The 18370-nt window shown below is 34.8% G+C and overlaps 1 protein-coding gene across 7 annotated transcripts in view; it reads left to right on the plus strand.

Moving 5' to 3' along the window:
- Positions 1–18370, plus strand: part of TBC1D32 (TBC1 domain family member 32) — a 286304-nt gene that overhangs the window by 194609 nt on the left and 73325 nt on the right. For all 7 annotated transcript variants that reach the window (XM_023737184.1, XM_023737181.1, XM_023737180.1 and 4 more), the window contains 3 exons: positions 2055–2177; positions 4021–4129; positions 4964–5057. In XM_023737184.1, the coding sequence (XP_023592952.1) occupies positions 2055–2177; positions 4021–4129; positions 4964–5057 (326 nt within the window). The remainder of the gene's footprint in view (positions 1–2054; positions 2178–4020; positions 4130–4963; positions 5058–18370) is intronic.

An 18370-nucleotide genomic window follows, 5' to 3' on the forward strand; every position in this document is an offset into this window, starting at 1 on the left:
ATTTGGTTATTTTCGTTAGATTCTGGAGAGGTGACATTTAATTGCCATTTTGACTTTTAAGGGCCTCCACCAAACATTTTTTTCTCTATTTATTTTTATGTTTCTGAATAAGTCATACATATAATTGCACCACAATTCAAAAATTATAAAAATATATACAGTAAAAAGTAAGTTTCCTTCTGATCTGTTAAATATCCCCTGCAAAGATAAATATTCTAACCATTTTCTTTTGGTACTTTGAGAGATGGACATGTAATGTGTTTGCATGTGCATGTATACATTTAAATATTTTTCCATTTTTATGAAAATGATAATATGTTACAGTGTTTTTGTACATTTCCTTTGTTATTTAATGTATTTTGGAAATAGTTCTTTATCAGAACGTATACATCTGCTGCATTGTTTTTAATATCTGTATTGTATATCACTGTAAAAATGTAGCCCAAATGTTTACACATTTTGCTATGGGTGGACATTTATTTTGTTTTCCATATTTTCCTGTTATAAACATGTCTGAAATAAATATCCTCGTATGTAGGCCATTGTGCTCACATTTGAGTTTATCTGTAAGATAAATCCGTAAAACATGTAATTGCAGAGCTGGTTCCTTCCTGGATTTCCTGTTTCCTCAAGTGCCACCTTTCAGTGAGTTCCCTGACCACCCAGTCTACTATAGCCATCCAATATCATCATCACATTATCTTTTTTAAAAAACTTTTTTATCATAGAATTTTTAAACATTTTTAGAAGTAGAGAGAATAGTATAATGAACCTCCATGTACTCATCACTCGGCAGTTAATATTTTGCCAATTTTGTTTCATCTATCTCTCCCACTCACACTTTTTTCCTTAAGTACTTTAAATAATGCCATTTTACCTATGAACAATTAAGTATTTATAACAGATAAGCACTTAAAAAAAATAAAAACATTACCACCATGCCATTATTACCTATCTCGTATTTTCCTGAGTGATTCAAAAATGCCCTTTTACAGTTCGTGTATTAGAATGAAGATTGAAACAAAAGTCTTCACGTTGCATTTGCTTGATAGTTCTTTTAATTTATGTCTCCTCCCCCTCTTATTTAATGCTCTGTGTGTGTGTGTGTGTGTGTGTTTGTATATATATATATTTTTTTTCCTAAAGAAATCATGTGTAGTATGACATAGGTAATAATATATAGGATTCTCCACATTCTGGATTTGCTTGACTGTTTCCTGGTTGTGTCTTTTAACATGTTTCTCTGATCTCAGTATTTCCTGTAAACTGGTAGTGAGGTATCTAGGTTCAATTAGTTCAGGTTTAATTTTCTTGGAAAGAATACTTAAAGAATAGATGATATAATGATTTCTGCTTGTCTTTCTTTCAGTAATTTTAAGATATATCAGTGTGTTTAGGTGTTTTCAGCTTGATCAGGCAATTACAAAGTTTGCCATAGATTTCACTGAGTGATCATTTCCTAGATTGGTAGGAAATGGTAATTATTGAATCAAAAGTTATATCAATTTGCAACTTTTTTGGATTTGCTAATATCCCTGATGAATATTTAAATAAATTAAGTAGAAGTTGGGAAGGAAATTTACTATTCATTTCTACTTTAGATTTTGATAAATTTTTAAGAACTAGATTAGAAGTTACCCATTGTATTTTAAATAATACTTCAATAAGAACAATTTTTGAATAGAAGATTACTATTTAAAATGATTAAAAATATATCTGAGGGGGAAGAGGGGTGTCGTTGTTTAGGAAGCAGTGAGTTTCTGTTTATGGTGATAGACAATTTGGCAATGATTATTGGTGAGAGTTGCACAACATGATTAATGTAACTGATATCACTAAATTGTACACTTGAAAAATATTGAATTGGCAAATGTGTTATTTAGGTTTTTGCAACTATATCTGTGTGTGTATATGTATATGTATGCAAAAAATCTAAGTGATCTTTCCTATCAAATTTGTGTTTCAATGTATAGGTATTACTTTGAGACATCAAGAAAATTTCTAAATTTTTAGAACATATTTTATAAAACCGTTTATTTTTCCTCCATGTATAGGTTATTAAGTGTGATATGCTGTGACCTGGACACTCTTCTCCTATTAGAGGCTCAATATCAAGTATCTGAAATGTTGCTAAATGCTCAAGAAGAAAATATGTTAGAAACCTCTGAGAACTACAGGTAAAACAATGGGCCATTAAGACACAATAATAAAAACAATGTTTTTTTTACACACACTGTAAAAAACATCTTAGGGGTGGATTCTGACCTCCTCTAACTTCACAGGGGGGAAGGAGAATCAAGATCAGCCCAAGGCTGATTCTTATGAGGTGGAGGTCAGATGTGCCTCCCTTCTCAGCTGTCTTTACCAACTCTGACACCAGCTGTCCCTCCCATGGCACTCTCTACTTCTCTGCTAGGTTCGATAATTCATTGCAATGGCCATATAGAACTCAGAGACCATTCTCATGATTATGGGTTTTATTAGGGAAGTAATGGTTACAATTCAGGCTCAGAAACAAACACTCAAGGATACAGTTCTTCCATCAGGACAGCCTCCTCCCAGCCATGCTCACAGACATTCCTCTCTTTGGCCCTAAGCCTCTGCCCAAAGGCACCCAGCTTTCTTGCTTCCTGGGCCGGGAAGCCGACCACGTCATCTCCTGCTGCCTGCCACCACTTCTCCCCATCTTCAGGGTTACAGCTCACTCATTCTCTCAGTCTCCTGCTTCCAGGAGCTTCTCAGTGCAGAGATCATGGTTCCAAAGTATGTGCTGGCTCCTGCCTGTTCTTCCTTGGTGGTGGTGAGCTCTTCTTTCTCCCGCCTCTGGGGTGGCTCATTTCAAGCCCAGCAGGGCAAAACTGACCAGTCCTTTTGGTGGGCTACAATTACCTTATTTGCACAGTCCCACCCAGTCACCTGGGTGGGAGTTACAAGACCATGTTGAGAAAGGCCACACAAAAGCAATCTATTATACATGATTTTTTAAGGTAGTGATTTTTGGTATAGTTTTTAAAATGCTTTTTGAGTATCTAAATTCCATAAATTTAAATAAAAAGAGTAAAAAGCAATTAAAGAGTAAACATCACAGAAAATTAGATGATTTTGAAGAGGGCTTGAAGAGTTCAGAGAAGGCTTTCTACGTTTGTTTTTGTTTTATTTATTTATTTATTTATTTTTAAGTTAAGCTCTAACTTTACTTATGGTTCCATGAAATTGTGTCATGTTTAAATTCAGGTTACATATGTAAGATGACCCATTGAACAAAATGTTTGATTTTGTGTCCCTTTTAAAGACACTGTTTACTTCATTCTCTTAAGTAAGTTAGTTCCTAGTCATAAATTCTGTTTATTTGCCAAATGATTTTATGATATTATCTTGATAATTTTTCCTATTAATAAATCACACCTGCCATTGCCTCAATTTGGCTGACATTTATTGAGTACTTATTCAATAGCTGGCACTGCTTTAGTGTCTGTAATTAAAAAAGAAAAAATGTATGCCTCCATTCCTAGCCAGAGCTTGACGACTTAGAAGACCAGGCGTAACACTTACTGGATATTCTAGGTTTGATGTAGGAGGAAAGTTTTAACCACTGCAAGAAGTGTGGAGGATGTTCAAAAAACAACATTTTGATTTTGACTTTAAGGTACTAGGTCTAGAACTTGAGACCCTTGACTGAAACTTGCCTGTTAAAGTCACTGTAGAAAGACTGTAATGCATGTCTTAACCTTGTTTCTTCTTTAAATACAGTAAGATTTGTCAATAAAATAGTCTTTTATTAATCTAATTATATAAATTATATCTCCATCAATTGTTTGTCTTTTAGCAAAGAAAACTATAAGATAAAAAGTAAATTTAGCCCTTTGTATTTTCTAAGTGTTACTTTGATGATAATCTGTTTTTCAGACTTGTCCTATAGATATTTTTTGGCCTTATTTTTATTTACAGTCCAGTTACTTGATTATAAAAATAAAGTACATTCAATTAGGTGATAACAAAGTTGTTACATTTATATTTCAGAGACTTCATAATTGATGGTTTATCAGTAGAGAGAAATCATGTTCTTGTTAGGATAAATCTTATTGGTGGGCCATTAGAACGGATTTTGCCTCCAAGGATACTAGAGAAGGTGAGTGGGATGGAGACGAGGGGGGAGTATTTTCCTGACATTGTTTGAAGCAAGGTAGTCACCTCTAGTGACACTTAACAGCATTGACTCTCAAATATCTACATCAAAGAGTTGAACTTCTGCTACTTGAAAACTTTAGGATGCAAGTGAACGCATTCAAACTAAAATAGTATTCTTGACATCCAGGTGTCATGAATGCTACTTGTGTAGTAGAGTATGGTGTTGTTTTATTTAAAAAGTTGTCATTTTTCCTGTGTGTCTTCGAGGGTTTTTTTTTTTTTTTTGCTTTTAGTGTCTTCTCTTTTATGATTTGTAACTTTTATTAGGTGACTATATTCTTTTTGTATTTCTTTGACAATATGGAGTACCTCTCTTTCCATCAGTATTCATAGAGTTTTTGTTTTCTCGGGAAGATTTTTTGTTGTTGTTGTTGAGTACATTTGTGCTTTTCCTGTCACTCTGGGAAGGATGAGATAGAAATGATTGACAGCACAATAGACACAGTTTGGTGAACAAAATCACAATTGCAGGGTTTACTTTGAAGGCTATAATTTTCCTTAAATGAAAAAAAAAAGTAAAACTATCATTGTTAGTTGTAGTTGCTAGGATAAGTTACCAGATGTCTGCCTTCAGTGTTTCTGCTACACTTCATTTTAATCATTATCCATTAGAATAATGAATTGTAATATCAAATAGCTTTTGGTTAGGTGGGAAACTACTCTAGAAGTTATGAGAGAAAAAGACAGTTTACATTAGTAATATTTCAGAAAGTTTTAAAAATCAATAGTATTTTAAACTGTACCCTGAAGGTCACCTGTCTCACTTTGTGTTTAGGGTAATGTTCCATATCCTTGGCCAATGTTTTCATCATATCCTTTGCCAGACTGCTATCTTTCAGAAGTTACAAGAAATGCTGATATAAAGCAAGGTAAAATATTTACTGTTATGTATCATAGTCTTTTTAACATCTTTGTTGTTATAATTTATAAAAAGGTAAAATATTATGAAGGGAGAGTATGATGGTTAATGTTATGTGTCACCTTGGTTAGGTCATTGTTCTCAGTGGTTTGGCAGATATTATGTAATCATCCTCCATTTTGCAAGCTGATGTGAGCAGCCAATCAGATGAAATGGGAGATTCCTTGGGGGGTGTGGCCTGCATCCAGTATGTATATATGGACATTTTGGAAAAGCTTGTTCTCTCTCAACCCTACATCTGACTCATCGTCCTCTGACCTTTGGTTCTTGGGATGTGCGCAAGCAGACTACCCCCAGAGCTGCAGATTTTGGGTTTGTCAGCTCCTGCAACTACATGAGTCTGGAAAAGCCTCCACCTTGATGCGTGACTCATGGATTTGGGACTTGCTAGCCTCCACAACTGTGTGAGCCATTTCCTTGAAATAAATTTCTCTCTCTTTCTCTCTCTCTCTATGTGTGTGTGTGTGTACATACATGCTGTATGTACATTAACTATCATACTCTCCTTGAAATAAATTTCTGTCTATATATGTATATGTATATATGTATATATGTGTGTGCATATATATATATATATATATATATATATATATATAAAAGCTTCATTGGTTTAGCTTCTCCAGAGAACCCAACCTAAGACATTTGGAACTGAGAGTGGTTCTAGAGGAACAAAATCATAAGGGTGAGTTTTCTGAATTGGTTCTCAAGTCTAACTAGTCTTAAAGGCGCTCATGACTCTGCCTCGAGTAGTGAAGAGGGCACTGCTAATCCATAGTGTGAGGTGGCAATAGAAATATGCAGAGTATCACCACCATTGGATCAAATATAATGAAAACTATGGTACCCAAATTTGAGGAGGTCACAGACTTTTAAAGAATTAGATATTTGTGCACTAGTATGATTTAATAGATGTAACAATGGATTAATATGTAGTCTGCTATGATAGCATGTAAGCAGGACACTCATAGATTAAATTATGTCTAAAGTAAGGCATGATGTGTGAATATCTATTTTCTGGCCAAGAGAAGGGCATTTTTGGTAGAGCGAAATAGCAGAGAGAGACTGGAAGGAGCAAGTGATATTCAGAGAACTGAGAGCAGTTCAAAGATGTCTGAGATTTTGAATATGAGGGCAAGAGTGACAGGAGATGAGACTGGACATGGAAGCCATGTACACCCTATTATTCCATTTCTCTCATTCTGTTTACTACAGAATTCCTTGAAGGAGTTGTCTGTATTTAGTATTCTAATTTCTTTCTTTCCATTCTCTCTTTTTCTAAAACCTTGTTTTTAATTATAAAAATATAGAGAATACATTTGCCAATTCAACATTTCTCGTGTATACAATTCAGTGACGTCAATTATACATCATGTTGTGCATCTGTCACCAATATCTTTTGCCATGTTTTCCATCTCCATAAATAAAAACTCAATGCTTCCTAAACAATAATTCCCCTGTTTTCCCTTCCTCCTTTCCTAGGTAGCAACTATTAAACTCTGATCTCTTTATACTTGCCTTTTCTAGGCTCTTCATATTAGTGAGATCATATAATATTTGTACTTTTGTGATTGACTTATTTCACTCAGCATAATGTTTTCAAGGTTCATCCATATTGTGGCATGCGTCAGGACTTCATTTCTCTTTATGGCAGAGTAATATTCCATTGTATATAGACACCACATTTTGTTTATCCATTCGTCTTTTCATGGGTATTTTGGTTGTTTCCACCTTTTGGCTATTGTAAATAATGCTGCAATGAGCATTGGTATAAATGTGTCACTGCTTTCAAGTCTCTTGGGTGTATACTGAAGAGGAGAATTTCTGGGTCATATGGTAGTTCTATGTTAAACTTTTTGAGGAACCACCAAACTCTTTTCTACAATAGCTATACCATTTTGCATTATCGCCAGCAATGGACGAGAGTTTCATTTTCTCCAATCTTCACCAACAATTGTTTTTCTTGTTTTTTTTTTAAATCTTAGCCACGCTAGTGGGAGTGAAGTGGTATCTCATTGTGGTTTTGATTTGCATCACCCTTATGGCTAATGATGTTGATCATCTTTTCATGTGCTTATTGGTAGTTTGTATATCCTCCTTGGTGAAATGTCTATTCAGATCCTTTCCCCATTTTTCAATTGGGTTATATTTTTCTTGTTAATTTGTGTGTATTCTTTATATATTCTGAATATTAAACTGTTATAGGATATTTGGTTTCCCCAAATATTCTCCCAGTCTGTAGGTTCTCTCTTCACTTTGTTGATAAAGTCCTTTGGTGTGTAAAAGTTTTTTTTTTTTTAATTTTGGTGAGATACCATTTATCTATTTTGTCTTTTGTTGCTTGTGCTTTCAGTATTATATCTAAGGATCTGTTGTTAAAGACTAAGGCCCAAAGCATTACTTCTGTGTTTTCTTCTAAGAGTTTTATGGTTTTAGGACATACATGTAGATCTTTGATCCATTTTGTGTTAGTTTTCGTATATGGTGTGAGGTATGGATCTGTTTTAGTCATTTAGTGCTGCTATAACAGAAATACCACAAATGGATGGCTTTAACAAAGAGAATTTATTTCTTCACAGTAAAGTAGGCTAAAAGTCCAAACCAGGGGAAGGCTTTCTCTCTATGTCGGCCTTCTCATCAGTGTTCCCCCACACCAGGAGCTTCTCTGTGCAGGGACCCCCAAAGGACGCACTCTGCTCCCGACACTGCTTTCTTGGTGGTATGAGGTCCCCCGTCTCTCTGCTCGCTTTTCTTTTATATCTCAAGTGATTGCCTCAAGACACAATCCAATCTTGTAGATTGAGTTCTGCCTCACATACACAACTGCTACCCACCCTCCTCCACTGACATCGTAGAGGCAGAATTTACAACATACAGGAAAATCACACAATACTGGGATCATGGCCCAGGCAAATTGATACACACATTTTTGGGGGGACATAATTCAATCTATGACAGAGTCTAACTTCATTCTTGAACACACTCTAATCAAGCTTTCATCTCTATCCTACTAAATGAATTCCCCAGCGTTAAATTCACTGGTCACATCTCAGTCCTCATCCTACTAGACCTATCAGTATCACTTAACACTATTGATCCTTCTCTTTTTTGAAACATATTCTTTACTTGGCTTCTAGAAAGTATATGTATCTGGTGTTCTTCCTGTGTTTCTGGCCAATTATTGTTTGTCTCCTTTGTTGGATTTTTCACATCTCTCTAACCTTTAAACTTTGGAGTACCCCAGTTATCAGCTGTCTTTTTTTTTTTTTTTTTCCTATTTATACTTACCCTTGTGAGTATTTCATCTAGTCTGATGATTAAAATACTATCCAATATGCTGATGGCTCTCAGATTTATATCTTTAGCCTTTATCTCTACCCTGAATTCTGAACTCATATATTCAAGTGTCTACTTGACATCTTTAGTAGGAAGGTTAATAAGCATATCAAACTTAACAAGTCTGGGATAAACTTCTGAGACACCCTCAATATCTGTTCCTCCAGCATTCTTAACAACTTTAGAAATGGAAACTTTGTGCTTCTAGTTCATTAGGTCATAAACCTAGAGGCATCCTTTGACTCCTCTCTCTTTCTTACTCCTCATCTAACCGAATCCTCTTGACTCTAGCTATCCAAAATAAAGTCACTTTCACTTTGTGTATTGCCACGCTTATCTTTTTTTTTTTTTTTTGATATATTGCAGTAACCTATGTCCAGTCTGTTTTCCACACAGAAGCCAGAATGATGCTGTTAAAACTGGTTTGAATCATATAACTGCTCTGATTAAAACCCTTCAATGGCCCCACACAATTGTGACACGTGCTCTGTTATAGAGAGTTTAGTACAGTTTCAAGCTCGTTTATTTAATTCCACTTTCTCCTGCCACATTAGACATGGACTTTTATTAACTTTTGTTTGCCCCTAAAACACAAGCATTTGAGTAAGACATTTCCAGTTTAACAACAGTACCTGATATTTCCTTTTAGTAAGAGTGGTCTCGACTTTAACGTGATTTCTGTTAAGAAGGAGAGAATGACGTAGGTATCAATTGATAACCCAAGAGGTGCTTCAAGAAGGGATTTGCAAAGATATATTCAATTCAGAATTCCAATATATCTTTATTCTATTATTTATGTTTGTACTTTTAGTAGGATGACAGAAATGGGAGAGAAAACCAGGATAATGTCTAACTGCCCACTGTACCTAGGAGAAACAGTGACGGTATCTTTGTGAACTCAAAGAGAAAACTATAGCCAAATGTGTTTCTAACGGATATACAACGAAATCAAAATAATGTGTCTGGTTAAATACAGTTAAAAACACACACATTAATTTTACACTGTTAAAAATACTGTGCTTAAACTAGTAATACTTTAAAGAAATAGTTATTTTAACGGCATGAATTTATATACTTTTCATTTCTGGTTTTGTAATTCAGAAATAGTGACTCACTGATTCTGATAAATGTTATTTTAGTCATCATTTGACTGCAAAATTTTGAGATATTTCATTATTGTGGAAAGAAATCACTTCAGTTGTGTGCACATGGTGACGTGCCTCCTCATTTGTCTCCTAACTTCTGCATTTACTCTCCTTGCTACAGTTAGCATCTCATCATCTGTTAAATTGCCATGTGTTAGTTCATTGGCATTAGTGTTAGCTATTAGGTGATTCATCTTCCTCTGTAAATAAGAATTTGAGACATCATCTGGTTCAGTAATTTTTCTTTGTGTACATTTTTAGGGTCACCATATTAAAATGTAAGCAACCTTTTAAAAGCTATTGATCAATATTATTTACTATATATGTAAATATGCATCATCTCACACATACACATATGAAAAAATTCTCTTTTTCTATGTGGTAGAAATAATTGCCATTCAAAATATCATTTTTAGTATGCCCAGTAGTTTTGCTAAGTAGAAAGATGTGTACCAGCACAGTAGCTTATATTGTTACCTGTGCAGAAGATATAAGAAAGAGGCAAGGAGACAGGAAAAAGGAGAGTTATACAGTGGTCAAAGGCAAATAACAATTAGCATGTCAGGGGCTGCTGAAATGAACTTACTGGAGATTGACCCATAATGCCTTTTCTTTATGGAACAGGAAGATAATGACATAGCAGTCTGTTTTGTTTGTTTTTGTTTTTCTGAGCTAAAAGTAAAGGCAGTCCATTCTATGTTTAATTTTGGGGTGTTCAGGATGGGGACTTCTTTCTCAAAGGAGGAAGGGAAATCCAGTACTGCAACACTTAGAATTAAAGATGATTTGAGGGATTGGATAAGATACCTTCCTTATAAAAGAAGAAAAATGAGAGGTTGGGAGAACAAAGTTAAAATTAAGAGTTCAGGCCTAGTTTAATTTTATAAGGTGTGAAACTTAGTGTGGCCTTGTACTTTTACCCCCATGTATTATGTCTACTTCCCATCAGTTTGTCTATATTTATTAGTAGTAAAAATACTTAATAAAATTTCAGAAATATCAGGAACAGATATTTAGAGAGGAGAGTTATGAGACTGGATTCATCCTCTTCAATGGTGCAAAAAAATGTATTGGTAATATGTAACAAATGGTGGTAGTACAATGAAGTTGGTGTGGGGAGCTTTGGGGCCCAATCAAATAAAAAAAAGGGTAACACGGGAACCAGTTTAAGTCTTGAAAGTGTGCTGCAGGCCACACTGATAGTGACTTCATGCCACAATTAGATCGCTTTCCTCTGGTTATTGGAAGCATTAAGAAGACATAACTCAATGAGATAAGACATTTGCTCTTCTTCCCTTTCTAGCATTGCGTATTCATTTTATTACTTTTGTAATGTTTATTCAGGCTGATTTAGAAAATAATCAGCAATCTAGATTGCAACTGTATCCTTATATACCTTAAACCCATTGCTGTCAAGTCAATACTGACTGATAGTGACCATGTGGGACAGAGTAGAACTGTTCCATAGGGTTTCCAACGAGTGGCTGGTGGATTTGAACTGCCGATCTTTTGGTCAGCAGCCAAGCTCTTAGCCACTGCACCACAAGGGCTGTGGAATTTGTATCTTTAGCAAAAAACTGAATTTGTATGCACTCAGTTTGGGGTTGGTACTTTCAAAGAGGAGAGTATGTTTTTTGTTTGTTTTTTTCATTGCTCATATGTTTCTGGTACTGCATAAGGAGTTGCAGAAGCGCAGCACTAAGTCACAGGGTCACTGATAGGCCACTTGGCTCTGATCTTAGAAATTCAGCTGGGCTACAAATTGGAACCCACAAGCATATTAGTAACTCCCAATGCAAGTGAATTTCTGTGTACTCCTAGAGACTCTTTAGTAGTCACTTTTTATATGTACATTCTTCCAGAGGCCCTTCCTGAAAATTCTCCTGGGGGCTTTCTCGGAAGTAGTCAGAGAGTGACATCTAATGTGAGCCACCTGTATAACAGATCTGTGACTTTACCATTCTCCTCATCTCCCTTGCCCTTTACTTACTCTGTGTCCTTTGTCTTTCTGTAGTAATTATCATAAATAGTCTGCATCAAACATACAGATGTTCTTTTACTTCTTTTTTTTTAAACAAGCTTTATTTCACGTACCAGTTTACCCCTTTGAAGTGTACAATTTATTGGTTTTTAGTATATTCACAGATATGTGTAACCGTCACTACAGTTGACTTTAGAACATTTTCATCACCTCATAAGGAAAACCTGTACCCTTTAGCTATTACCCCTTCTCCCATTCCTCCCACTTTCCCTAGCCCTACGCACCTACTAATCTACTATCTCTCTAGATTTCCCTATTCGGGCCGTTCATATAAATGGAATCATATAGTATGTAGTCTTTTGGGACTAGCTTTTTTTTCACTTAGCTTAAGGTTTTTAAAGTTTGTCCATGTTGTAGCATATATTAATACTTCATTCATTTTTACAGTAGAATAATATTCCATTGTGTGGATATACCACAATTTGTTTATTCATTTCTCCACTGATGGGCATTTAGGCTGTTTACACATTTTAACTCTTATTAATAAAGCTATACATATTAATGTACAGTTTCTGTATGAATATATGTTTTTATTTATTTTGAGTATATACCTAGGAGTGGAATTGTTGAGTCATATGATAACTCTATGTTTAATTATTTGAGGGCCTGCCATACTATTTTCCAAAGCTTAGCTTTACCATTTTACATTCTCAGCAGTAGTATATGAGGGTTCTGATTTCTCTACATTCTTGTGTTCTGACCTTTTCATTCTAGCCATCCTAGTGGGTGCAAAGTAGTATCTCATTGTGGTTTTGATTTGCATTGCCCTCATGACTAATGATGTTGAACATCTTTTCATGTGCTTACCGGCCATTTGTATATCTTCCTTGTCAAAATGACTATTCAGATCTTTTGCCAATATTTTAATTGGATTGTATGTCTGTTTGTTGTTAAGTTGTAAAAGTTCTTTATATATTCTAGATTCAAGTCTCTTCTCAAATACATGATTTGCAAATTTCTTTCACTTCTTAAACTGTGTTAAATTTCTGCCTCTGGGCCTTTGCTCTTAATATTACCTTTTCTTGGAGTACTAATTCCTAGTCATCCCTTGGATGGCTTATTAATCTTTTGAGTTTAGTGTAAATGTCATTTCTTCAGAGAAGCTCTTCAATCTTATCTAAAATATACTTCCTCCTCTGCTGATCTTTCTCAGGTCCATTGTTTATTTCTTTAATAGCACTTATTATATCTTGAGCGTATACACAATGGGATTATACATTTATTTGTTCACTGTCTTCTAAGTTAGAATGTAAAATTTAACATCCATGAGGCAAAGATGCTGTCTGCCTTTGGTAGTAGGCAGTGTATAAATATTTCTTGAATGAATGGATCACTTAGTGTACTATTTCTTCTGACTTTGTCCTTCCTGTCGTCAAACTCTTGTCCAAGGCTTTCTCAGTGGACATTAGAAATTCCTTCCAAGCTAATTAAATGTATATTTAGAAATTTTTACTCATTCCCTGGAATAACCTCTGATCTGACTCATTTTCTGCAGCATAAATAGCTTTGCACTTGTAAAGCTCCTTGAGCTAGATTTCTGTATATATCATTCATAAAGTGGAAACCTTTATTATAGTTATTTTATCATTTACAAAGCGGTACTTTATATTTTTTATTGTACATAAAAGATGTGTGTTGTTAGCATTACACCTCATTTTTCCAGAACTGAAAAAAAAGCCAAAAAAGGAACAGCCTTTTATTCTGTGATTATTTCAAATTTAGTCACTTACAGCTTCAGTACCTTACTTTACTGCTTCCTCTACAGCATTTCTACTTATCTCAAAGAAAATTGATTTTCTGCCTGACAAAATATTCTCTTTCAAATGCTATATAAAGTAGTAAATTCGATAGTGATAATGATTCCCTTTCATAGAATGCACCAAGTAGTATTAAAGTTTTTATAGTCAGACTGTTTAGATATTTTTAGTCATATTTTCAGGTGACATTATTCTTATTTGAGAAAACAGATCATTTTAAAGTTCATAATATGTAAAATATAAACATATCCCTCTGTAGAATCTTTTTATTTACCTCAACACAAAGCAGTTTTTCTTACTGTAAATTAAATGATATAAGGAAGGAGGATGTCATACAAAATTGAAACAAATTCTAGTTAGAATTTACTTTTAATGGTTTGTAAACTTTCAGCTCTCAATGAATTCAGTGGAAAATATGTCTTGAATCATCATGTTCTGTGTGTTAATCAAATGTCTGTGAGGATCATATTGTGTTCTTAAGGCAAAGACCATGAATCTAAGTCACCATATTAAATCTGTATTATTTGCAGAGATCTGACACTTTATAAAAGTAGCACAAGTGAAGATGCAAACCACTGGCAGTGTTAATGTATTAATATGTTGGGATATGAGAAAGTCTGTTTGATAAGCATTATTTTATATAAAGTTGATTTTAGACATTTTGTAGTTGCAGAGTACTATGTACAAAACCCATTAGAAGATTATTGCAATGTATTTTTAGTCAATGAGGAAACAATTAATATGGGATAAAGTTTCTAAATTAGAGATGGAGCTGAAGAACAAGAAGACCATGTTCTCTGTCTCTGGAGTAATGCAATTTTTAGTTCATGAGTAATAAAGTTCATTTACTTTATATGTTCAGGAATTCAACAGCTTTTATCTAGTTCATGGCCACCCCTCTGTCCCAATTATCAAGGCATGCTGATATTATTTTAAATTATTTGCATTAAAATATGTTGAAATTTAGCCTTTTCAAGTACAAATGCCTGTTATTGTGTTACTGGAACAATATTCTTAATTTTACCAAGACAGCTTTCATTAATCTGTGCTGATTTTGTTTAATAAATTTTCACACTCTTCCTGAGTGTAAGTTGTTATCCACTGATACTGGTTCTTCCTGACACTTTGGTGATTAATGCTGTCTGTCTTTTCAGAAGTTAAGTCCATGTCCATGTTCCTGATGAATTGTCTTCATTTCATTTCTTTTTAATTTGCAAATGGATGACAATCCATTGTACAGTCTTAATAGTATAAATTCAAAATTGGAATATTACCTAAATGGTACGTAGAAATAAACTTTTTTTAGAAAGGAAAGGGAAAAGGAGATGGGCTATAATGGTAACTGTATTCTAACAAAAGAGTGAAAATTGCACAATCAAAAATGAGCAGACTGGATTGCCCTCATTACCAGTCTGAAAAACTATGTAAAATTTAGGGTTGCCACCCCCCTCCAATCAACCAAAAATAGAATTACATAGGCATGAGTATGAAAGTGCTTTGAAGAATAATATGGTACTATATAAAATGTAATGCAACATGATGATGGATGTTGTTGTTTGCTCTGATTTTAAAAGTTTTTTATATTATGTCTTGCACGTATAGTCAGTCTATAAATATTTTTAAAGATGAATTCTCCCTTTTATCAAATACTTATCTAGGCCTTTATATCAAGTCAGACATTTTTTTCCTTTCCTTATTGTTTCTAACCTTGGAATTAAGATTTATTTTCTGCTAATAAAGGTAATTGACTTTTATTTGACATCCTTCTGTTAACAGGGAAGACTGGTAGTATGTCTGAGACTATAGTTTCTTTCCTATATAGTAAATCTTGAGCTGCAGCTTTTAAAATACTTAGTTTAAAAATCAGAATAAATATTTTCTTTTGACTAGTAAAACGTTTTACTTTCATGTACTAAAGATTGAAACAAAGATAACTATGGCAATCAGGGGAAATAGCTCATCTGCTAGTGTTGATGCAACAGAATGATAAGGGAAAACTGACTTTTCTTTAACTATTCTCTGATTCCTCTTGTAGTAGTTGCTTACTTATCAAATGGAAAAGTACTAGGGTAAATCCAAAATGAGGAAGAATCTATATAAAATGTAGATGTCATGTCTTAAAAATCCACAATCGTTCAAACAAAATAAAGACACATAAACCAAAAACCCATTGCTGTCAAGTCAATTTCAACTCATAGTGACCCACAGGACAGAGTAGAACTGGCCCATAGCGTTTCCCAGGAGCAGCTGGTGGATTCAAACTGCTGACCTTTTTGGTTAGCAGCTGAGCTCTTAATCATTGTGCCACCAAGGCTCTGAAAGACTTATAAGAATGTATAAATTTAGAGATGGAAAGATGCCTAAAGTCTCTATATTCTCTCTACATTTGTATCTTGGACACCACTCCAAAGTCTTCTCCTGTTTATTATAATAATAGCAAACTGAGACGATTACTATTAACCAACGTGGAAGAAGAGAAGAAGGTAAGCAGAAACACAAATGGAAGGCAAATATTCCACAAATAAGCCTCAGGATAAAGGAAAGTTAACTGTCTAAATTAAGACTAGTAATCTGTCACTAGTTAGTTTATGAAGTCTTCTATTCATTTCATTTGTAACATCTTTTATGATATTTTGTGTAAGAAGGGCACTCAACATTACTGACTGACATCCTAAGAAAGAATTATTAAAAGTTTTCTGTTTAAATAGCAGATTTTTTGTATTTATGTTGAAATTACTTTTTTCCCTCTCTCGAACTTGAAGTTCTTTCTTTTTATAAAATCTTTCTATTTTATCTATAATGTTTCTATATACTCTATATAATCTTTTTGTATAATAATACTTTGAGAAACAAATTATACAGTATCACCAATATGAAAAGGTTATACTGCTCACCATAACAAAGAATTTCACAGTTTTGATATGAATATTTTCAGCTATGATTGTAAAATTTTAAACATGAAACTTGATGTTTTCTGTTTTGTTTTTATTTTCCTCAGTTATAGTAAGGCACCAGTTTAAAATAGATTTTTACTTTCTGTCTTAGTTACCTAGTGCTGCTATAATAGAAATATCACAAGTGGATGGCTTTAACATAGAGAAATTTATATGCTCACAGTTTAGGAGGCTAGAAATCCAAATTCAGGGTGCCAGCTCTAGGGGAAGGCCTTCTCTCTCTGTTGGTTCTGGAAGAAGATCCTTGTCATTGATCCTCCCCTGACCTAGGAGCTTCTCAGCGCAGGGACCCTGGGTCCAAAGGACATGCACTCCTGGCTCTTCTTGCTTGGTGGTAATGAGGTCCCCCTGTCTCTCTGTTCGCTTTTCTCTTTTATATCTCAAAAGAGATTGACTCAAAATACAGCCAAATCTTGTAGATTGAGTCCTGCCTCATTATCATAACTGTCTCTAATCCTGCCTCATTAACATCATAGAGGGAGGATTTACAACACATGGGAAAATCAAATCAGATGACGAAATGGTGGACAATCACACAATACTGGGAATCATGGTCTAGCCAAGTTGACACATTTTAGGGGACACAGTTCAATCATTCCACCCTCAGACCCCTAAAAATTCATGTCCTTGCTGCATCTAAAACACATTCATCTCATCATATCATAGCAAAAGTCTTAAATCAACTCCAAGTCTAAGATCCAGAAATTCTTCTACATCTGTGGTATCTAGCATACAAGTTATCTGCTTCCAAAATACAGTGGTGGAACAGACACAAGCTAGACATTTCCATTAAAAATGGGAGAAATTAGAGGGAAAGAAGGGATAACAGGCACAAGCAAGTCAGGAGAAAATATTACGTTAGCCCTCAAGGCTTGAAAATAATCCTCTGTTTTCTGAGACCATTTACACAATGGCCCTGCCCTCCAGACTCTAGGTATTAGCCACACTCTCCAGATTCTGAGTGGAGGCCCCTTGGCCCTGGGCTTCAGCTTTGCCTTCCAGGCCCACTGGAATGGCAGCTCTGCTCCCTCAAATTTGGGTGGCCCCATTCTTCTAATCCATCTGAGTGGTGACTCCACTCTTTGAGATTCCAGAGGTCGTGGCCCTACCCTTTGAGACTGAGGCAGCTCTGATTCCTGTGTTCCTTGTCTCTTCAGCCTCTGCTTCCTGGTTCCTTGGCCTCTTGGCCCCTTGGGCCTCACCGTCTGCATCTGCCCTGCTGGGGCAAGTGTTCCAGAGCTCTTTAGCTCTACTGATAAGTGCCTGGAGGCACCCCAGTCCGCTAGTAAACTTCAGCCGTAACACTCTCCTTTCCAGTTTTCCATAGTTGCCTAAGTCATGGTGGTCTGAAGGCACATCGAGAGTGTGCCCTTGTTTGTCTTACTAGAGTCACCAGACCTTTCTTGGGAAAACAAAATGGTAGTTTTCTGTGATGACTTCATCATAATTGGAAATATAGTTGATATAGTGAGACATACTGTCTCTAGAAATAATGCTACATGATTAAAAGTATGCAGAAATTGTTATAAAAATAAAGCCTGAGTTAAGAAATAGATTACTGTATTCAATCACCTACACTATGAATTATTTTCTCTTTTAGCCCCAAGAAGTCAGTATTTTCATAACTTGAGGCTGGTTTACCGAGAAAATGCTTGGAATCTCATATGAAGATACTTTGAGGATTTAAAAATTTACACTTTAGAATGCTTTGTTGTAATATAGTCATTAGGGTTCTTGTAAGTGAATCCTTTTATACATGCACATACTTTAAGTTGAAGCTTAGTGAGGTCCAATATAGACTTTAAAAAAATCTTTGAACTATAACTGTTCATGTTATAGTGATATAGTAATATGCTTGGAAGCTTCTATTCACTGAAATAATTTTCAATTACACACACACACACACACATCAATTTTTATACACAATGGAATGAATCCATTTTAAGTGTACTGTTTGATGAGTTTTGACAAAAATTTATACCCATGTAACCATTACCACCATCAAAATATAGAACATTTCCATGACCCAAAAA

Source organism: Trichechus manatus, unplaced genomic scaffold (genome assembly GCF_000243295.1).
Source record: "Trichechus manatus latirostris isolate Lorelei unplaced genomic scaffold, TriManLat1.0 scaffold00098, whole genome shotgun sequence".
Taxonomy (NCBI): domain Eukaryota; kingdom Metazoa; phylum Chordata; class Mammalia; order Sirenia; family Trichechidae; genus Trichechus; species Trichechus manatus.